Genomic DNA, 18,735 nt, shown 5'->3' with positions numbered 1-18,735 from the left:
GAGGGTATTATTCCTGTTCTGAAACCCAGATACTTTAACTACCGGCCAATCTCTGTAACAAATGGGCTTTGTAAGCTATTCGAACGAATAGTCAACCACCATCTTTGTTGGTGCATTGAAGCTGGAGGGCATATATCGTGATTCCAAAGTGGCTTTTTGGATTTCTCGTGCACCATATATACCTGTTTCATTTGGAATCCGCAGTACTTTCGCGCATCACCAATATGTGGCTGATTGCTGTCAAGGTTGCCACAAGTTCTGGAAATCAGGGAATTTCAAATGTATCAGGGAAATTTGAAAAAAAAAGTTTGAAAAATTTCGTTTTGGTCTCGGTAGATGAAATGTTCTGTTCACTGAGATGTCGTGCTTTGTCGTTGGCTTGGTGCAGCTGAGTATGTGTGCCTCTTCCCTGCTACCTCATTCTTACTGCTTCTCCCTTTTCTACCACTTCCCTCAGATTGCAGTCAGTGCCGCCACTATTTCTTGTCGCTAGCCTAGCAGCTGCTGACGAGAGGCGTGAGGAGTGGTTAGTTTGGATCTGATTCTCAGACTGTTGATGCAGCAGCCGGAGATGGTGGTCATGTGCGCATGAGTTGTCTGAGTGCTTGTGTGAATGTGTGTGATCTTGTATTCTGACAAAGGCTGTGACCAAATTTAGTTGTGAGAGTGTGATTGTCTTTTCTGCGTGCTTGTCTGTGGCTCAGCGATCATCTTTATGGTGAGCAGCTACCTATCCTTATTAGTATTGATTCTCAGAGTGTTCGCGCAAGTCTTATTTCATCGTCATTGTGTCTGTGACACATGAACATGGTTTATCCTTGGAGCCAGGACTGCGGTGCTCCTTGGCAAGCCAGAGGACACGGGCAATGTATTTCAGGAATTGCAACTGTACCACCACAAGTACATTGTACAGTGCAGCATTTTATAGGCATTTTATTTATTCTGATACATTTTGGCACTTTGAAAGTAGTTTATATATTAGAAAGTGTGGACAATAAGAAGGAGGAAATTGTTGCAGTGGCTGACACGTACACTATGTACTCACATATGTCTTGAAGAAAAACCCACACAGTACCCGTAAAATAATACACATAACACTATGGGTAATAACCCACAAAAGTGAACATCGTCAAACCAACATTTTATTGGCGGTCGGTACCTATGATGGCTTACACAACTCTTCCCTGCCCTATACACTGCTTTCCAGGGGCCTACATTTTTCCTAACATTATTTCTGAAATCAGAGAAGATTCTTTAAATCTGTCTTGCAACCCCAACAAAATACATATTTTTGTCACCAAATATGTTTTTGTTTTATTGAAATAAAGTATCAGTGGTCTAGATGAAACATACACGCATCTAAAAAAAAGTTTTGCATCACCTCAGTTCCAGGAGTTCCGTAATCTGTACAGAAAATTAGAATAGAGATCGACACAAACATCATTTCTGCTCTTTTTAGTGCTAATGGAAACCACACATTGCATATTGTACCACCATACAGAGAGACTTTTCAGAGGTCGTGGTCCAGATTACTGTACCCACTGATACCTCTAATACCCAGTGGCATGTCCTCGATGGTCCCCTGTAGGGTTTGACCTCCATATTTCAAAATTTTCCCGGAGAGTGAGCCAATTGGGGAAGGGTGCTTTGCATGGTGCATCGTGTCCATCATGCATTGAGATCTTTAGCCCACTTTCTCGTTGTCGCATTGCAGTGCCGCTCATTCTCCATCCCTTGGGTGAGGCTACATTCCTGGGTGCGGTTTTTTTCATGCACAATGCTGTGTCGCTTTCTGTGCCGACAACGACCTTGGACTTCTTTGCACCTGATATCCAGCATGGTAGCCAGTCCACTGTGGTGGGGCTGCCATGTACCCTGTTGGTTGTAGCACCCTGACAACACAGGGATCTCTCTGCTGATGACTGCGCTGTTAACTCCCTGTGTATGCCACGGAGTAGATGCCTATCTCCCTGGGACATTGGGACTCCCAACAATGGCCATCCTGCCAGGTGGCCCTTGCTGTGGCTGGGTGGCACCCGTGGGGAGGGCCCTTGGTTGGAATGGATGACATCAGGGCGGATGACACACAATGAAGCATGGCACATCTTCTCTTGCTGGTGGCCAACCACCAGCGGTCCCTAAGGGTTCGTGGGCGCACTTCAGTGCGCAGACGTATGACCCCAAATCGTTCCCCTCCCTGGCCACACCATGGGAGGAACGAAAGTCTAGGGCTGGCGGCGACGCTTTTTCGCCCTGGTACCTAGTACGTACGAGAGCTGTTTGGAAGTCTTTCATGACGATGAAGCCTCAGTTCTTTGTAGAGCATTTAGAGGACAAGTTTAGGGAGGTGGATGGCTTGTCTAAAATGGTCTCTGGGTCAGTTTTGATAAACACAGCATCCTCTGCCCAATCACAAGCATTACTCACTTGTGACAAATTGGATGATGATCCTGTTATCATCACACCCCGTGAGAGTTTAAATATGGTCCCGAGTATTATCAGAGTGTATACGACCCGGGACAGCCGGGAGATTCTGGAAAAACCCGGGAATTTTTTAGAATTCCGGGAATTTTTCATTGTTTTAGTTATCTGTTAAATTTTTGTAATTTTGACTGATAAGAACCAATACTCTAACGAAGGATATTACTGTATACCACTTTTGCAGAATAATGCTGCAGCAATAAAACATGAACGAGAGAGAAAAAGAAGGAAAATAAGGCTTTAGTCACAAAGGAAATGCGCCATATACAACAAAACACAGTGCTCATACAAGCGTCTGCCAACCAAAGTGTGTCAAAGGCTTTAGGAAGAATATGCAGTGCATCCTAAAAACAAATTGGCTCCAATGAGCGTGACGTGACAGCTGTTTACATTAGACTCATTTTAGCAGTTGCAGGCGGGGTCTTGCGCGTGCGCAGTTGAGTCGCGTGTGAGTAGTACCCCAGATCACGTAAGATCTTAATGTGATCTGGGGCAGTACCTTCTCCCGCTTCTGGCTACAGATGTGTGGCTTTGCACCACTATCTAAATTGCTCCAGTTTGGAAATCGTAGATCCGGGGCTGATGCACAGAGCAGTCAGAGTTGTTGTGGGGAGGTGGGTAGTCTCCACGTGACCTGTGTTTACGTTTAGTGATTTTGTTGTTTCCTCTTCGGTTATTGCTCTCACATTAAATGAAAACAAAACGGATTTCTGTGGCCGGGAGCTACCAAATGAATTAAAATACGTTCGCATAATTACCGAAGGCTAAAATATGTTATTAGTTTCAGGTTTTATTTCCACCTTTCTGACAGTTAAGCATTAATCGCCTTGCAGAACAATGAAGTTATTTTTGTCTGTTTGCTAAAGAGATTTGGCTTTCATTAATCTTTTGCGCTGAGGCAGTCAATTTATTTGAAACGAAGTGTTTAATTTAACACTGTTGGCTAGTTTCAACTGTTCGCTGCATTTCAAGTGCACGTTTCCATTTCTCTAGCTCGTATGGCATTATGCCATAATAATGAACCAAACATGAGATAATAAGAGTACTGGTACTCAAGAAAATTTACATCCGAATTTGGACATACGATAGTGCACTTTGCCGAATTACGCATTTTAGTGTGGTTCATGAAATTCCGAAGCTCATGAAGTAGCCTTTGATGTCTTGTTTCTTTTATGCCATAATGCAAGATCTTTTAATGTATTGCACGTACGAGCATGCGGGCTTCCTGCGTCATCGTAGCTGCGCAGGCGCAGTGACGCCTGTTAATTGGCGCTCTCTGGCAACTGCTGAAACGAACCAATTTCTAGTGGGTCACGGGAAAATATTGCAAATGATGGTTTGAAAAGTGTTACTTTCAAAGTAAATTTCCTTTTACGCAACATGAACTATGTGCGAGAATGTACGATGAATTTCTTAGATCACACAGCGTTTGACTCTCATTCAAAAATCTACTCTTTGAGGACGACCATCTAGAAGAATTTCGAGCCCAGAAGATCAGACATTTACGTCGTTATTAAAAATTTTACTCACACATTTGTGTGATGTTTCTTAAAGTATAACACGCGCAAAAAGATCAGCATTATAGAAGCTTACCTTCTCTTGCAGCTTATTAATCTTCGAGACGAATATTATTTGTGAAAGCTTTGTTTTCCTTGTAGCAACACTATGTCTATTAATTTCTACCATTAACTTTTCTTTTTTGTGTGTTCACGCTACTTAAGAGTGATCTTGCTATTGGTTGACTCAACACGTGTCCTATGCTGTCATCAGCTAGCGAGATCATGTGACATGAGCTATGACTGGCTTACAAAAGCGTCGCAATTTAGATTTCATTGCTTCGGAAAGTAACATGCAGTGTTTGGTGGAATTCGAATTTATACCACTGTAACAAGAAAAAAAAATGCAGCGTACATGTTGCTGCACATCACAGATATTTCCAAAACGTGTTTTTTTTCCCCTCCTGGGTTTCGTTTTCTATAGTGCCGGCAAATTCTACGTCTGTGTAGAAAATCGTAAACATTCTAAGGATTGATAAGTTTTACAGTGCCGAGGAAAAGTACGCTGTCACTTAACACGGAAAAAGAGTATTTTCAACCGGGAGAAAGTATATTTTCAACCGGGAAATCTGGGAAAAATCTGGGAAGTTTTTTTACTTGTCCATGTATACACCCTGATTATATTCTGCAGGGACCTTCTTTTGCAGTCTGATGACGAGCTGCACACCAATGTAGAGCGGCGAGGTGTTCATTTCGTTTGGTGTGTTCATCGGGGCCAGAGAATTATCAGGTTATCACCGGTGCCTTCATGTTGGCCTTCGAGGGTGATACATTGCCCGAGAAGGTCAAGGTGATGGTCTACTGCTGTGACATCAAGCCCTATATCCCTCCCGCGATGCGGTGCTTTCAGTGCTGGAAGTTCAGCCATATGTCTTCCCACTGTACTTCCAGCCTTACATGTCATGATTGTGGGCACCCATCACATGCCAATACTCCATGTGCCCCGCCTCCCAGCTGTGTCAACTGCGGAGAGCATCATTCACCTTGCTCGCCAGACTGCAGGATTTTACAGAAAGAGAGGAAAATCATGGAATACAAGACCTTGAACCAACTGACCTACACTGAGGCTAAGTGGAAGTTTGAACACCTCCATCCTGTTTGTATGACCACCTCTTACGCCGCCGCTACAACTGTTCTAGCCCCATCAGCTCCACCTACCCCAGTCACCTCTGAGCCGGAAGACTACAGCTGCCCACTTGATGGTGGGGAGCAATTCCTTCCCTGTTGCTTCTGCACCACCTACTTTGGGAGCAACTCCTCTCCAACCATTGGGGACCTCTGTCCACACTTCTAAGCTGGAGAAGCGTCCAACTTCTTCGGCAGCCTATCACTTGCAAGGGCTCCCTTGGGTCTCTCCCTTCCCAGGTTTCTGCTAGGGGGAAAGATGACTTTCACCAGTAGCTGGTTGTAGGTTTTCACTCGCATCCTCGGTCCTGGAGACTAAATCAGTCAAGCCCTCCCAGCCAGAGAAACTCCAGGAGCAGCTAGAGAAATCCAAAAAGAAGACCCCCAAGACCAAGGGAATGGCGGTGGCACCCACACCACTGCTACCTACAAGCTTTGCTTCTGAGGATGAGGTGGAGGTTCTGGTGTCAGCTGAGGACCTACATCTCCCTGGACCCTCAGACGCCAGGGATACAGACTGCTCAGGAAATAAATCGGTGGCAGCGGGTGACCCTGAGGTGTAAACTGTCTCATTGAATGTTCCATGCCTTCCCAGCCTCATGATCACATCATCCTCCAGTGGAATTATGGCGGTCTTTTCCTCCACCTGGCTGAGCCACGGCAAATGTTAAGTTTTACAGCTACTTCCTGCATTGCCCTCCAGGAAATCTGGTTGTTCCCGGTAATGTGTAAGCCTGCCCCCCCATGGCTATAAGTGATATTGCAGGAACCGTAGCGACTATAATAGTGTCAGGTGGAGTTTGTGTCTTACTGGCCGAGGCAGAGATGTCGAAAATTTACTGTCACAACTTTACCTCTGCCTCTTAAACACAGGTGCCCCATGCATTTCAGTGTGGCACATGGCACATACTCGGCCATTGATTTCTGGGTTTGCAGTCCTGATCTTCACCCATCTATCCACTGGAGAACACATGATGACCTGTGTGGTATAGTGACCACTTCCCCATCTTCCTGTCACTGCCCCGGCATCAGACCAATGGACGCCTGCCCAGAAGGGCTTTAAACAAGGCGCACTGGGAAACTTTCACCTCTGCTGTCACCGTTGAATCTCTCCCACATGCTAACATTGGTGTGATGGTTGAGTAGATGAATACAACTATTGTTTCTGTGGCAGAAAATGCAATTCCTTGCTCTTTAGGGTGCCCATGGTGAATGATTGGCCCGGTGGTCACCGGAAGTTGCTGAAGCAATTATGGAGCGTTGGTGAGCTCTACAGCGGCATAAGCGGCTCCCTTCGCTGGAGCACCTCATAGCCTTTAAACGGCTCCATGCCTGTGTTCGCCATCTTATAAAACAATGGAAGCAGGAATGTTGGGAGAGATAAGTCTCGACCATTGTTTGCCATGTCACCTTCCCACATATGGGTAAAAATCTAATGTGTTTTCAGGTACCTGATCCCAATAGGTGTTAACATAAGTGGTGCATTATCCAACAAAGAAAATGCGATTGCTGAGCACTACGCTCGAGCCTCTGCGTCGGAGAATTACCCCCCAGCCTTTCGCACCCTCAAGCGGTGGCTGGAACGGAAAGTCCTCTCGTCCACTATATGCAACAGTGAATCCTATAATGCCCCATTTACAGAGTGGGAGTTCCTCAGTGCCCTTGCACATTGTCCCGACACCGCTCCTGGGCAAATCAGATGCACAGTCAGATGATTAAACATCTCTCATTTGACTACAAGCGACATCTCCTAGTCATCTTCACCCGAATCTGGTGCAATGGTGTCTTTCCATCGCAATGGCGGGCAAGCACCATCATTCCAGTCCTCAAACCCGGTCAAAACCCGCTTGATGTGGATAGCTATCCCTTCTGTCTGGATTTGAGTCCTTCACTTTACCACCTATACTTGAGGTCCATTCATATACACCTCCATGGTGTACACCTAGGCTGTGGCTTTGCCTGGACCTTTCACATGGCGCTAAGGACTTGGGTAACTGTGCGACTCTCCGCTGTCACTTCTTCTCGAGTCTCAATATGTACCGGGGCCATGAAGGGGTTTACATTGATGGCTCGATGGCCGATGGTCACGTTGGCTTTGTCTATGTTCATTGAGGACATATAGAACAGCAGTCCTTGCCTGATGTCTGCAGTGTTTTCGGCTTTATTTCATGCTCTTGAGCACATCCGCTGATGCCCAGGTGAGTCATTTCTCCTGTGTGCTGACTCCTTGAGCTGCCTAGAAGCTATTGACCAGTGCTACCCCTGTCATCCTTTAGTAGCGACCATCTAGGAGTCCATTTATGCCCTGGAATGGTCCAGTCGTTCAGTGGTGTTTGTCTGGACTCCAGGTCACGTTGGAATCCTAGGCAACGAACTTGCCAACAGGGTGGTCAAACAGGCTACGCGGAAACTGCTTCTGGAGATGGGCAACTCTGAACCTGACCTGCATTCTGACTTACGCTGCAGGGTTTTTTGGCTTTGGGAGACGGAATGGCGTAACAGTATGCACAACAAACTGCGTGTCATTAAGGAGACTGCGAATGTGTGGAAGTCTTCCATGATCAGAAATAGTCCAGGAGTTACCAGTGGATGTCCTTAGTGTGTGCACATTGAAGGAGGACACTATGTTTTATTTAGCAAATTACCAGAAACAGTATGTTAATGAAGAAAATATGCACAATAGAGAATTACAGAATGATGCAGAACAGCTGTTAGAATACTGACTTCATATTCCAGTGGACAGAGCTGCTCTGTCTGGCCATCCTGATTTGGGTTTTCCTATCAGCGCACACTCCGCTGCAGAGTGAAAATCTCATTCTGGAAACATCCCCCAGGCTGTGGCTAAGCCATGTCTCCGCAATATCCTTTCTTTCAGTAGTGCTAGTTCTGCATGGTTCGCAGGAGAGCTTCTGTAAAGTTTGGAAGGTAGGAGACAAGGTACTGGCAGAAGTAAAGCTGTGAGTACCGGGTGTGAGTCGTGCTTCGGTAGCTCAGATGGTAGAGCACTTGCCCGCGAAAGGCAAAGGTCCCGAGTTTGAGTCTCGGTCGGGCACACAGTTTTAATCTGCCAGGAAGTTTCATATCAGCGCACACTCTGCTGCAGAGTGAAAATCTCATTCTGGAAACATCCCCCAGGCTGTGGCTAAGCCATGTCTCCGCAATATCCTTTCTTTCAGGAGTGCTAGTTCTGCATGGTTCGCAGGAGAGCTTCTGTAAAGTTTGGAAGGTAGGAGACAAGGTACTGGCAGAAGTAAAGCTGTGAGTACCGGGTGTGTGTCGTGATTTATAATCTGTTTATTTTGCTGTTGGTATCGTATCGTGGGTTTCTGAGTTGGCTATATGTTGATTGAAGACAGTGCCTACTACAACTGTTGTGGTATAAGTTGTTATTTAGGTATTGGAATCCAAAAGTGAATTTTCTTGGTCCATCTACCACCCATTCATGTGGCTGAGTGTTCCATGTTCTGGTACTAGTGAATTACAGGCTGTTACCACCCTTTCTTCGAAAGAAACAATCCATTCTTGTAGGTTAAGATTATATTTTAAAATGTGTTTCTGATCTATAAAATTTTCTGTTTCATATTTTACAGGAGGTAAATTATAATGAAGATAAGATAGGCATAAATTTAAAAGAACTGGAGAACGGAGAAAGAGAGTACCGAAAAAGGAAACTCAGTCCATCTAATGGACATGAAAAGACTTCTGAAGATGTAAAATCAGAACATAATAGAGCTCAGGACTCTTCTGATTCATCAGAAGAGGAGACAGAATATGATCTTAAAAGAAAAAAGGTTTTAGAGGAAAGAGAGCGGATGCTAAGGTGAGATCAGTTACATTCAAAATATGAACATTTAATTTGATTGTGGTTTTTTTTACATTTAACTATACATTACCATATTTTTAAAATCCGTAAATTAGTATCTTGTTTCCAAGTTTTTGTGAAGAAATTATCAGCATATGTTAATTCTGTTACTTGAGTTCAGGAATTTTTCTCTCTTGCGTAAGAAGTTGGTTGCCATCCTGTGGCATGCTGTCATTGTAAATGTGCGTGGGAAAAATTGTGGTTGGAGTAGTTAACAACAAGCCACTGTCTAGCCATAGCAAACTTCATTTCAAAGTATTTGACAAGAATCACATTAGAAAATTTTGCGTATCCATTTTTTTGTGTTGGAATTTCAAACCTTGCAACACCCTAAGAATCAATCCTGTAGAGCCCATGAAGATAAATTAATCATGGCAATCAAAGAAGTATTCAAATATCTTTCTTCCCATGTTCCACTCGTACACACATCCACCCTTGTTCATTCATAAATTATGGCTATAGTGTATAACCACCTCCAATAGCTTCCAAACTCTGTTATCAGTAAAGGGGATGTCACATTGCTGGGAGCATTCTCAGATCTATTTTTATACTCCTGAAATGGGATATGCTTACATGACTTGTCCACCCTTTGCAAAATATGAGGAACATTTCCTGGAATTGTTCATTCACTGTCAGTTGCCTGTGTGACATGCACCTTATTTCTAACCTTATCCATCCTATTCCTTTTTCTGGTGAGAATGGATCTAACAGTTGTGGAAGTTAAGCTTGCTTACGAAGGAATTATCCCACCTCGAGCAGCTTGAACTTAATGGAAATGTGCTTAAAATGTAGCATTGTACCTGTTTGAATAGGTATTGATGCCATTCATCTGTAAAGCTGTGGGGCCACTAGTGTTATCTGAACATCAAACACGTAGTGTGAATGAGACTGTTGTTACTGTGTTTGATGATAATCACGAAGAAGCAGACGTGATAGACAGAAGGCAGTTAATCCTTGGAATGTTTTTAAGCTACTGTATGAAAGGGTATTTTGCATTTATGTATTGGGTAATGCATAATCTAATCGAATCTAAGATATATTAAATTGGAGGATTGGCTCTGAAGTGGTACATCCAGCAGCTGAAGGAACTAAAAGTAAAGGTTCATCCCCAAAAATATCAGAGAAGTGTGTTGCAGAGTTTTGACAATTGGACAGCATATAGGATTTTTATAACTGTGGTTAGAATTCTTAATATTAACCAGTGATCCAACATAGCTGCTTTGACTTGCAATCCAGTGGCAGTGTAATTGTAGTCTGTAACGTGCAAAAGGCATGGCTCAGCTCACTTAAAGGGAAACAAAAACATCAGAATTGAAGTCTGAGAGCCCTGTTTGATGGAGCTATAGACAATATATCCACAGTCCACTATTGGCCCATTCAAATCTGTGCTGTAGAAGCTGCCAGTGCCTACAAAGAATATAGCTTTCTCCTGACACACAGCTATTTCCATTGCAAAGAGTTTAGAGAAGACCATATTGTTATGCCGACTCCAGGAACATATGTGGCAGATGGTTTTTTATTTTCATTTTTGAAAATGAACTATTGCCTTCTTCAATACTATTGCAAACTAGGAAGAAATAAAATGATATTGTACAGCCCATTCATAGGCCCACATTTTTATGCAATAGATGTGATTGTGGTCGTCGATGGTAGTGTGTCCAATATGGTTTACATTTGTTGTAGAAAACGCAAGGGACATTTGGCCCACTGGCTGCAAAGAACAGCAATGTGTCCACAGACCATCCTTGTTGAAGTGAGTTAAAGTGGCAAAATAAGTAAAGAGCACTTGAAAATCTCTCGGTGAACTACTTCCTCTGATTTGGTCAGTTATGATTTGCTGAAAGCCTAAGACTGTAAAATGGTGGGTTTGTTTATAAATAACTTTTCTATTGCAAGTCATTATTTTCATTTATTTATCTTTTACGTGACACATTTAAGGAAATTATGGAATCATCTTATAGCAGAGATGTTGAGTCAGTTAGGCACAAAAAAAGACTGTTGGGACAGTCAGGTTTTGGACAACAAGGCCTTTGCTGAAAATGCCCCTTCCCCCGCCGCACACAAAACGCACACGCAAATGCAACTCCCATCATGCGCTTCTACTTGCTATCTGGCTTCAGCTGCCAGAGATTATGGTTATGTGAGTGAGAGTTTTGTGTGTGTGTGTGTGTGTGTGTGTGGGGGGGGGGGGGGTGTACTTGGTGCTACAGTTAGCATGTTTGTCCTAGGTAGAACACAAAGCATTCCTGGATTATTATTTTGTATATTCCAGAGTGAGCAAGGGCCAAGTTTGTACTTAGTTACATATTAGTTTTTAATGCAGTTCATTGGATTTACAAAACTCAATTTTACTTTGTGGATTTCGAAAAGATTTGCAATATTTTGTGATATATTGATGGTGTATTGGATGTTAGATATATGTATTTGTCTTTTTCTTTTGTGATGCAGTTTGTTCTGGATATTTCTTGATATTGTCTAGGATTGTGTCAACCAAGGGTCTGTTTCACTTTTTTATTTCTTGTTGCAAGTTTTCTTGGTTCAAAGATATTTTAGTTGATCTGTACACTGCCTGTTTGTGGATGTTCGGATGACATTAGGTTGCAGGAATTGTCAATCACAGTATTTTTCCTATAGTTTTTGAATGTGCATGTGGTGTTGTGTCTTCTAATATTTAGGTCCAGGTAACTGATTCTTTTCACCTGTTCATATTCCACTGTAAATGTAATTTTCTCATGTAGATTATTGAAGCAGTTTATACTGTCTGTTATGTCTTAGGCATTACCTTAAACCAGTAGTGTGTCATTTACATATCTCCTATGAAATTAAATTGTCTTAAAGCAGGGTTCTTGGCTGCTAAATAAATTTTGTTCTATATGTAGGCTATAATTCCATATCTACATGATCCCATTTCTAGGCCACCTGGTTGTTTACACCGCATGTGCGCTCGTGTGCTTGTGTGCGCACACTCTGCACCACAAAAGAAAAAGATATAAACAAACATGTATATAGCATTCAGTACATTGGCAGTATTCACAGAAGATAGCAAATATTTTCAAAAACCACAAAGTACAAGTCGTTTTCTAAATTTAATAAACTACAACAAGAACTAATACGTAAAGTATATACATATCCCATGCTCACTCTGGGATATACAAAATAATATGCCAGGAATGCTGTGTGTTCTTCTTGAGACAAACAGGCCAAAATTGTAACACCCAAGTACACACAGCACATTTAAGCCTACACAAACACATCATACTCTTGATGTATGGCAACGCCTGTAAGCAGCTAAGGGTGTTCATTTCATTGTAATTTCATTCTAACGAGCTGCATGGTCACCGATGGTATCTGTTCTTTCGGACATGTCCGAAAGAACAGATACCATCTTAGTATATATATCATACTCTGTCAGCTACATCTAAAAATATATCTGTTTGTTTATGTAAGTTGTTCTTGAGGTATAGTGTACACAGAAAATTGCATGTGGTGTTTAGCATGTGTGAGACTTTGCACAAATGGACCATAAGAAAACTGTAAGTTCAAGTTTTCCCAGATTTTGCCACCAACTAGATATAAGAACTGATTACCAACTAAAATTGTGCTTTTTTTCATACATTGCAGTAAACTTAACAGAACAAAGCAGAACCTCACACATAAAAAGCATTATGTAAAAATGGTTTGGTACACAGAGTAAAACATAAAACACCCTTTAAAAAGGGAATTATTTCCGGAATGTGTCATGTAAAATACAAAGAAAAGAAAGTCGTGACTGGTAACAGAAAAGTTATTTATAAACAAACCTGTTGAATATCTTGGTGAAAGAGGTCTATTGTTCCATGATTCATGGTCAGGACCCAAAGACTACAGTATCATCTTAGCATGTTTTTCCCAACAATGTTATTGCATTAAAGATACTGTTAAGAGACAACCAGGCAGTGAAGATCATATATCAGAAACCATGCTGATTTTTAGGCTTGCTGGCTGGATAACTTTACCTAGTTGCTAGATGGATATTCCCCTATCCACTTTCATTCTGTTATTTACAAATTTCTGCACCAATATGTAGAGGTCTGTTAACAGATGCCTGGTAAAGATCCACCTTCAAATTTGATATTCTTGTTGCATCATTTGCTAATATGATAACTTTGGCTTTGATATTGGCTACTACAGAATGTGTAGACCAAAAATGTTCTAACATCACATTCGAACTTCAATATTGAGTAAGGGAGGAACATATGACAACACAGCAACCTCATGTTTTGGATATGTGACTGTTCACATGAACGGCATGTGTTAATATAAATTGATTCAAACAAGCAATTACCTTTGCCAAATAATACCTAATTTGTGACTGTTGTTAATCTGCTGATAATTGTCTGTTACATCATGCTGTTTGTTCATCAGTCATTTTTTCAGTTTTGGCTATGCAAGGTAGGCTACTTCCCTTGTTACACTTTCACCTGTCAAAAGAATAATTGGCCAAACATTCTGTTTTTAATTTGTGGTTGACATACACATTCGCTTACAGCACTTGATGCATGAATTCATAAGTACATGTGTAAAAGAAAGTTCTACATGTGTAGCAAGCAAAGTATATTTAACCCATCTTCCTGTATTGCTTTGTCAAAATAGGCAGCAAAGAGAACTAGTATGACAAAGGTGGTGGTATGGGTGTTGTATAAGGATGAGAAGTGTGGCACATTTGGTTTGAATCAGACAGTGGTGCAATTTCATGCAATCCCCACAAGTGCTGATGTACACTTGATAATTTAATGGAGAACATTATACTAATCCCCCAGGTGGTTTGCCACTCTTTGGCGGGTTCGTGCTTGGCTACCATGGGGCCCCAGCCTTTGCAGCACTTTTCCCCTTCCGTGCTGCATGCCTATCCTCTTGATATTCTTTTTCCCCTCCCTTGGGGAACATGTCTGGGGTATTATTGGAAATGTTCTGTGTTCTGTCACTGAAGTGTGAACAGTCTCTACCCTTTTTCCTCCCTTTTCCTTTCTTTGTTTCTCTTCTTCTCTCGTTCCTCCGCTTCAGCGTTTGGGAATCCTCTTTTTTCTTCTTCCTGCCTGTGAGCTCCTGAAGGCTGGCCCACGTGCCTGATTTGTAACAGGTGACTGGGTAATGGGTAATTCCCAGCCCCGGGTAGACAGGTAGGGTTCGCACAACCCCCTAGTACAGGCCAGGCCCCGGGAGGGGTGATTGCCTGAGCTGTACCCTTCCCAGATTGCCAATTGGTCCCTCCATCAGGTGTTCGGGAGGTGTGAACGATCATCTAAGGCGGGTGCGCCCCTTGTGAAGGGGGCCCTCAGTTGGAAGGAGCGCGCCATCAGAGACGCTGGAAATCATGGGGATTTCCTTGCACTGTGTCAATCATCCTCCCCATCGACATCTACGAAATGTAAAAGTAATGAGGCTACTGATTCAAAGACCCTTCCTGCTGCACCGCGGTTCCTTGTGGTCTTACGTACTGAAGACGGTCAGTCTTTCACCACAGTGAATCCATTTATTATCCAGAAAGGTGTTGGTGTAGTTGCTGGCTCTGTGAAATTCTGCTCTCGTTTACAGAATGACACTTTGCTTTTGGAGATGGCTTAAGATTCTCAAACACAACAGCTGCTTTCTGTCTCGCTTCTCCATGGCTACCCTGTTCATGTCAAGGCACATAGAACTTTGAATTATTCCCGTGATGTAGTTTACACCAGGCTGCTTGACGGTCTGAGGCTAAAATACAATCTTATCTGTCTGATCAGGGTGTCATTGCCGTCCTTTGTGTAACAAGAGGTCGATTCATCCTTGGGGCCCACATGCACTCTTCTCCTCACCTTTGGTGGGGTGGTGCTGCTGTCAAAGATCAAAGCAGGCTATGAAATGATCACAATCCAGCTGTACATTTCGAATCTGATGCACTGCTACCAGTGTCCTTGTTTCAACCACACTCGAACATCTTGCTTTCACTCGGCCAAATTCGTAACCTGTGGCAGGGATTCACACGAGGGTGAATGTCTGCCTCCTTCTCCCTGCTGAATCAACCGCAATGGTGGCCATGCTGCCTCCGCTCAGGATTGTCCTGTGTACCTAGGTGAGTGGGCTGTTAAAGAGGAAAATATGCCTTACCCAGTAGCTCGCAAGTTACTGGCTGGTCGCAAACCCTGTGTTCTCCTGTCTGGCACCTACAGTTCTGTTCTTGTTACCCCTCGCTCCATGAAGGACATAGCCACGCAGACATGCGACCTCAAATTTGGCTCTGAGGTTGTGAAATCGCCCAGTGTCAAGGTAGCTTCACTCCCCCCCCCCCCCCCCCCCCCCCCCCCCCGTCCCGCTGTGCAACAAACCGTCAAAACTCTTGACTCGAGGGGCGAAGCCACCCATGACACAACCAGCAGGCAGGAAAGGACAGAAGGAATAGTCCCGTGAAGACTTCCTCTGTTCCTCCAGCCAAACAACACCCAACTCTTATTCTAACCAGAAGGGCTCGAAGAAGTCCGCTTATGACAGACTGTCTTCTCCTTCGCCAACTCGGAGATCCTGCTCGACGGTGTCGCCACATGGTCCCTTAGCCCAGCTGACCTCTGTCTCGCCGGTACGCACCACCAACTGTTTTTCAGCGTTGGACTCCACAGACTGACTGCACGAGTACGCCGATGCTTCTGTGGCGGCTGCCGAGTTGACACCCCTACATCTCTTCCTCCTCATGACTGTCCTTCAATGGAATGTTTGTGGCCTTCGGTCCCACAAAGAGGATTTATGGCTACTTTTAGCATCGCAGCATCCTCTTGTACTCTGCCTTCAGGAAACGAAATTGTGCCCTCAGAACCGGTTTGAGCTTTCACATTACATACTGATTTCTTTCGACCTTCCCCCTGAGGTCGGCATTCCGTCTCGTGGAGGTGTCGTCTGCTCAAATGGGATGACCTTCATAATCAACCCATCTCCCTGACTACACGTCTTCAAGCTGTTGCAGTTTGCCTTTTTCTTCCCTGCCTGACTTTTTCCCTCTGTACAATTTATGTCCCTCCGTCATTTGCTGTCACCAGGGCAGACTTTCTTCTGCTTATTGGGCAGCTACTCCCCCCTCCCCCCATTTTTGTTTCTCAGTGACTTTAATGCACATATCGACTTTGAGGTTCTCCCAGGACATGTCAGATAGGTACCTCTTGGCTGAATTTAACAAACTTAACCTCTTCTGCCTTCACACTGGAGCACCCACTTTCCTTTCCGACTCCTCACACACCTGTTCCCATTTGGACCTATCCTTTTGCACTGCCCAGCTTGCCCATCATCATCAGTGGTCCGTTCTTTCTGACGCCTACTCGAGTGACCATTTTTAATGTGCTCTCTGTCTGTTGACTCCTACCCCATGTGCATCCATGCCCAAATGGCAGCTTACTAAGGCTGACTGGCAGCTTTACTCCTCCCTGGCGACCTTCAAAGAACAAGATTTCCCCAGTTGTGATGACCAGGTGGACTATCTCACAAAGGTTATCATTACTCCTGCAGAATATTCCAATCCTTGCACTTCCTCTTTACCATGTCTTGTCCCAGTCCCTTGATGACTGAGGCATGCTGCGACACAATTTGCGCACGGAGACATGCTCTTTGCGTTTTTAACCACCAGCCTATGCTGGAAAACTGCATTCATTATAAACAGAAGTGTGGAAAGTGTCCTCTATTTCTTTGGGATAGCAAAAGAACTAGCTGGATTTCATTCACTAGTTTTTTCTAACTGTTCCACACCTTCCTCTGTCGTGTGGGCCAACCTCCGACAGCTCTCTGGAACCAAAATCCATTCCCCATTTTCCGGCCTGACAGTAGCTGACGATGTCATCGTGGACCCTATTGCTATCTCAAACACCTTGGGCCACCATTTTGTGGCAGTTTGGAGCTCTTCCTACTATCACTCTACCTTCATCCATCGGAAACGAGTGGAGGTGGCTTGAGCGATACCCTTCTCTTCTCAGAATCATGAGTGCTACAATGCCGCCTTTACTATGAGGGAGCTAGATCATGCTTTCAGTTCATCCTGATCCTCCACCCCAGGGCGAGACGCCATCCACATTCAAATATTGCAGCACCTCTCGTGCGTGCAAGCACTTTCTGCTCAACACGTACAACCACATCTGGGCTGAGGGTACATTTCCTGGATTCTGGCATGAAGCCACCGTGATACCCATACCTAAGCCTGTTAGGGACAAACGCCTTCCTTCTAGCTACCACTCCATATCTCTTACCAGCTGCATTTGCAAGGCGATGGAACGTATAATTCATGCTCGGCTGGTGTGATGGTTCGAGTGTCGCCATTGACAAACGAATGCACAGTGTGGATTTCAAGCGCAGCATGCTGCAGTTGACCATCTCGTTACTTTGTCCACTCGTGTCATGAATGGTTTTCTGCAGAAATTCCAGACTGTGGCTGTGTTTTTCAATTTGGAGAAGGCCTACGACATCTGCTGGAGAACTGTTATCCTCCGTACTCTTTACATGTGGGGCTTCCATGGGCGCCTGCCCTGTTTACTTCGGGCATTTTTACAAGACTGAGTTCTCAAGGTACGTGTGGATTCTGCCTTGTCGAATGCCTTTATCCAGGAAAATGGTGTGCCTCAGGGTTCCGCCCTGAGCGTCGTCCTCTTTGCTATTGCCGTTAACCCTATAATGGCCTGTCTCCCACCGGGCATCTCTGGCTCCCTTTTCGTCAATGATTTTACCATCTATTGCAGTTCTCCACGGACCTGTCTCACTGAGCAGCATATTCAGTGCTGTCTTGATTTCTTCACTACTGGAGCATTGACAGTGGCTTTCACTTTTCCACTGACAAAACTGTCTGTATGAATTTCTGGTGGCGCAAATGGTTTCTCCCACCATCTCTCCTTCTTGGGCCTGTTGCCTTTCCATTTGTCGACACTACGAAATTCGTTGTGCTCGTGCTCGATAGGAAACACTCTTGGTCCTACCATGTATATTACCTTGCAGCCTGCTGTACGCGGTCCGTCAGTATCCTACATGTCCTCAGTGGTACTTCCTGGGGTGCCGATCGAACCACCCTCCTCAGTTTGTACCGGTCCCTTTGTCTTTTCAAAACTCAATTAGGGGTGCTTTGTTTATGCATCTGCATGCCTGTCCCTTTACACCATCTCAACACTATCCATCATCATGGCATCCATTTGGCCACGGGCACCTTTTACACCAGCCTGATAGTCTGTATGCTGAAGCTGCTGAACTACCATTGTCCTACTGCCGTGACTTTCTCCTCAGCAGGTATGCATGTTTGTTTGCCATGCGTGGCCACTCCTCCTGTGCTGCCTCCTTTGATGATTCCTTTGATCATCAGTGTGGGTCTCGTCCCTCTTCTCTGTTTCCTCCTGGAGTCAGCTTTCGCCACTTGCTTCAGCAGCTTAACTTCACACTACCTGCTATTTTCCCAGTGGGTGTGAACCCTTCACCACCTTGGCTTCGTGAATCAGCCCATGTTAATCTTGGCCTTCATTCACTTTCTAAGGGCACTACTCCAGCCTCGGTTTATTGCCTTCAGTTTCACGACCTTTGCATGGAACTTCGCGATAGTACCTTTGTATACACTGATGGGTCTCGCGCTGACCGTGGGGTCAGGTGTGCCTTCGTCATTGGCACCCGTGTCTTTCAGTATCGGCTTCAGACCCATTCCTCAGTATTTATAGCCAAGCTTTTTGCCTTGTATCAGGCCACGAA

At 44.3% G+C, this 18,735-nt stretch overlaps 1 protein-coding gene across 13 annotated transcripts in view; it reads left to right on the top strand.

Annotated features, from left to right (window-relative positions):
* LOC126197486 (WD repeat-containing protein 76-like) overlaps positions 1 to 18,735 on the top strand; it is a 400,466-nt gene that overhangs the window by 7,661 nt on the left and 374,070 nt on the right. For 2 of the 13 annotated variants that reach the window (XM_049934651.1, XM_049934647.1), the window contains exons 1-2: positions 2,939 to 3,095; positions 8,753 to 8,982. The exons of 1 other annotated variant lie outside the window; for it this stretch is intronic. In XM_049934651.1, the coding sequence (XP_049790608.1) occupies positions 3,003 to 3,095; positions 8,753 to 8,982 (323 nt within the window). In that variant the 5' untranslated portion in view covers positions 2,939 to 3,002. Of the gene's footprint in view, positions 1 to 2,928; positions 3,096 to 8,752; positions 8,983 to 18,735 lie in introns of those variants that run through there. 10 more of the 13 variants (XM_049934644.1, XM_049934646.1, XM_049934639.1 and 7 more) reach the window with 8 other exon arrangements.

This window comes from Schistocerca nitens, chromosome 1 (genome assembly GCF_023898315.1).
Source record: "Schistocerca nitens isolate TAMUIC-IGC-003100 chromosome 1, iqSchNite1.1, whole genome shotgun sequence".
Taxonomy (NCBI): domain Eukaryota; kingdom Metazoa; phylum Arthropoda; class Insecta; order Orthoptera; family Acrididae; genus Schistocerca; species Schistocerca nitens.
The sequence above is the reverse complement of the archived record's forward strand: the minus strand, read 5'-3'. Positions and strand labels throughout refer to the sequence as shown.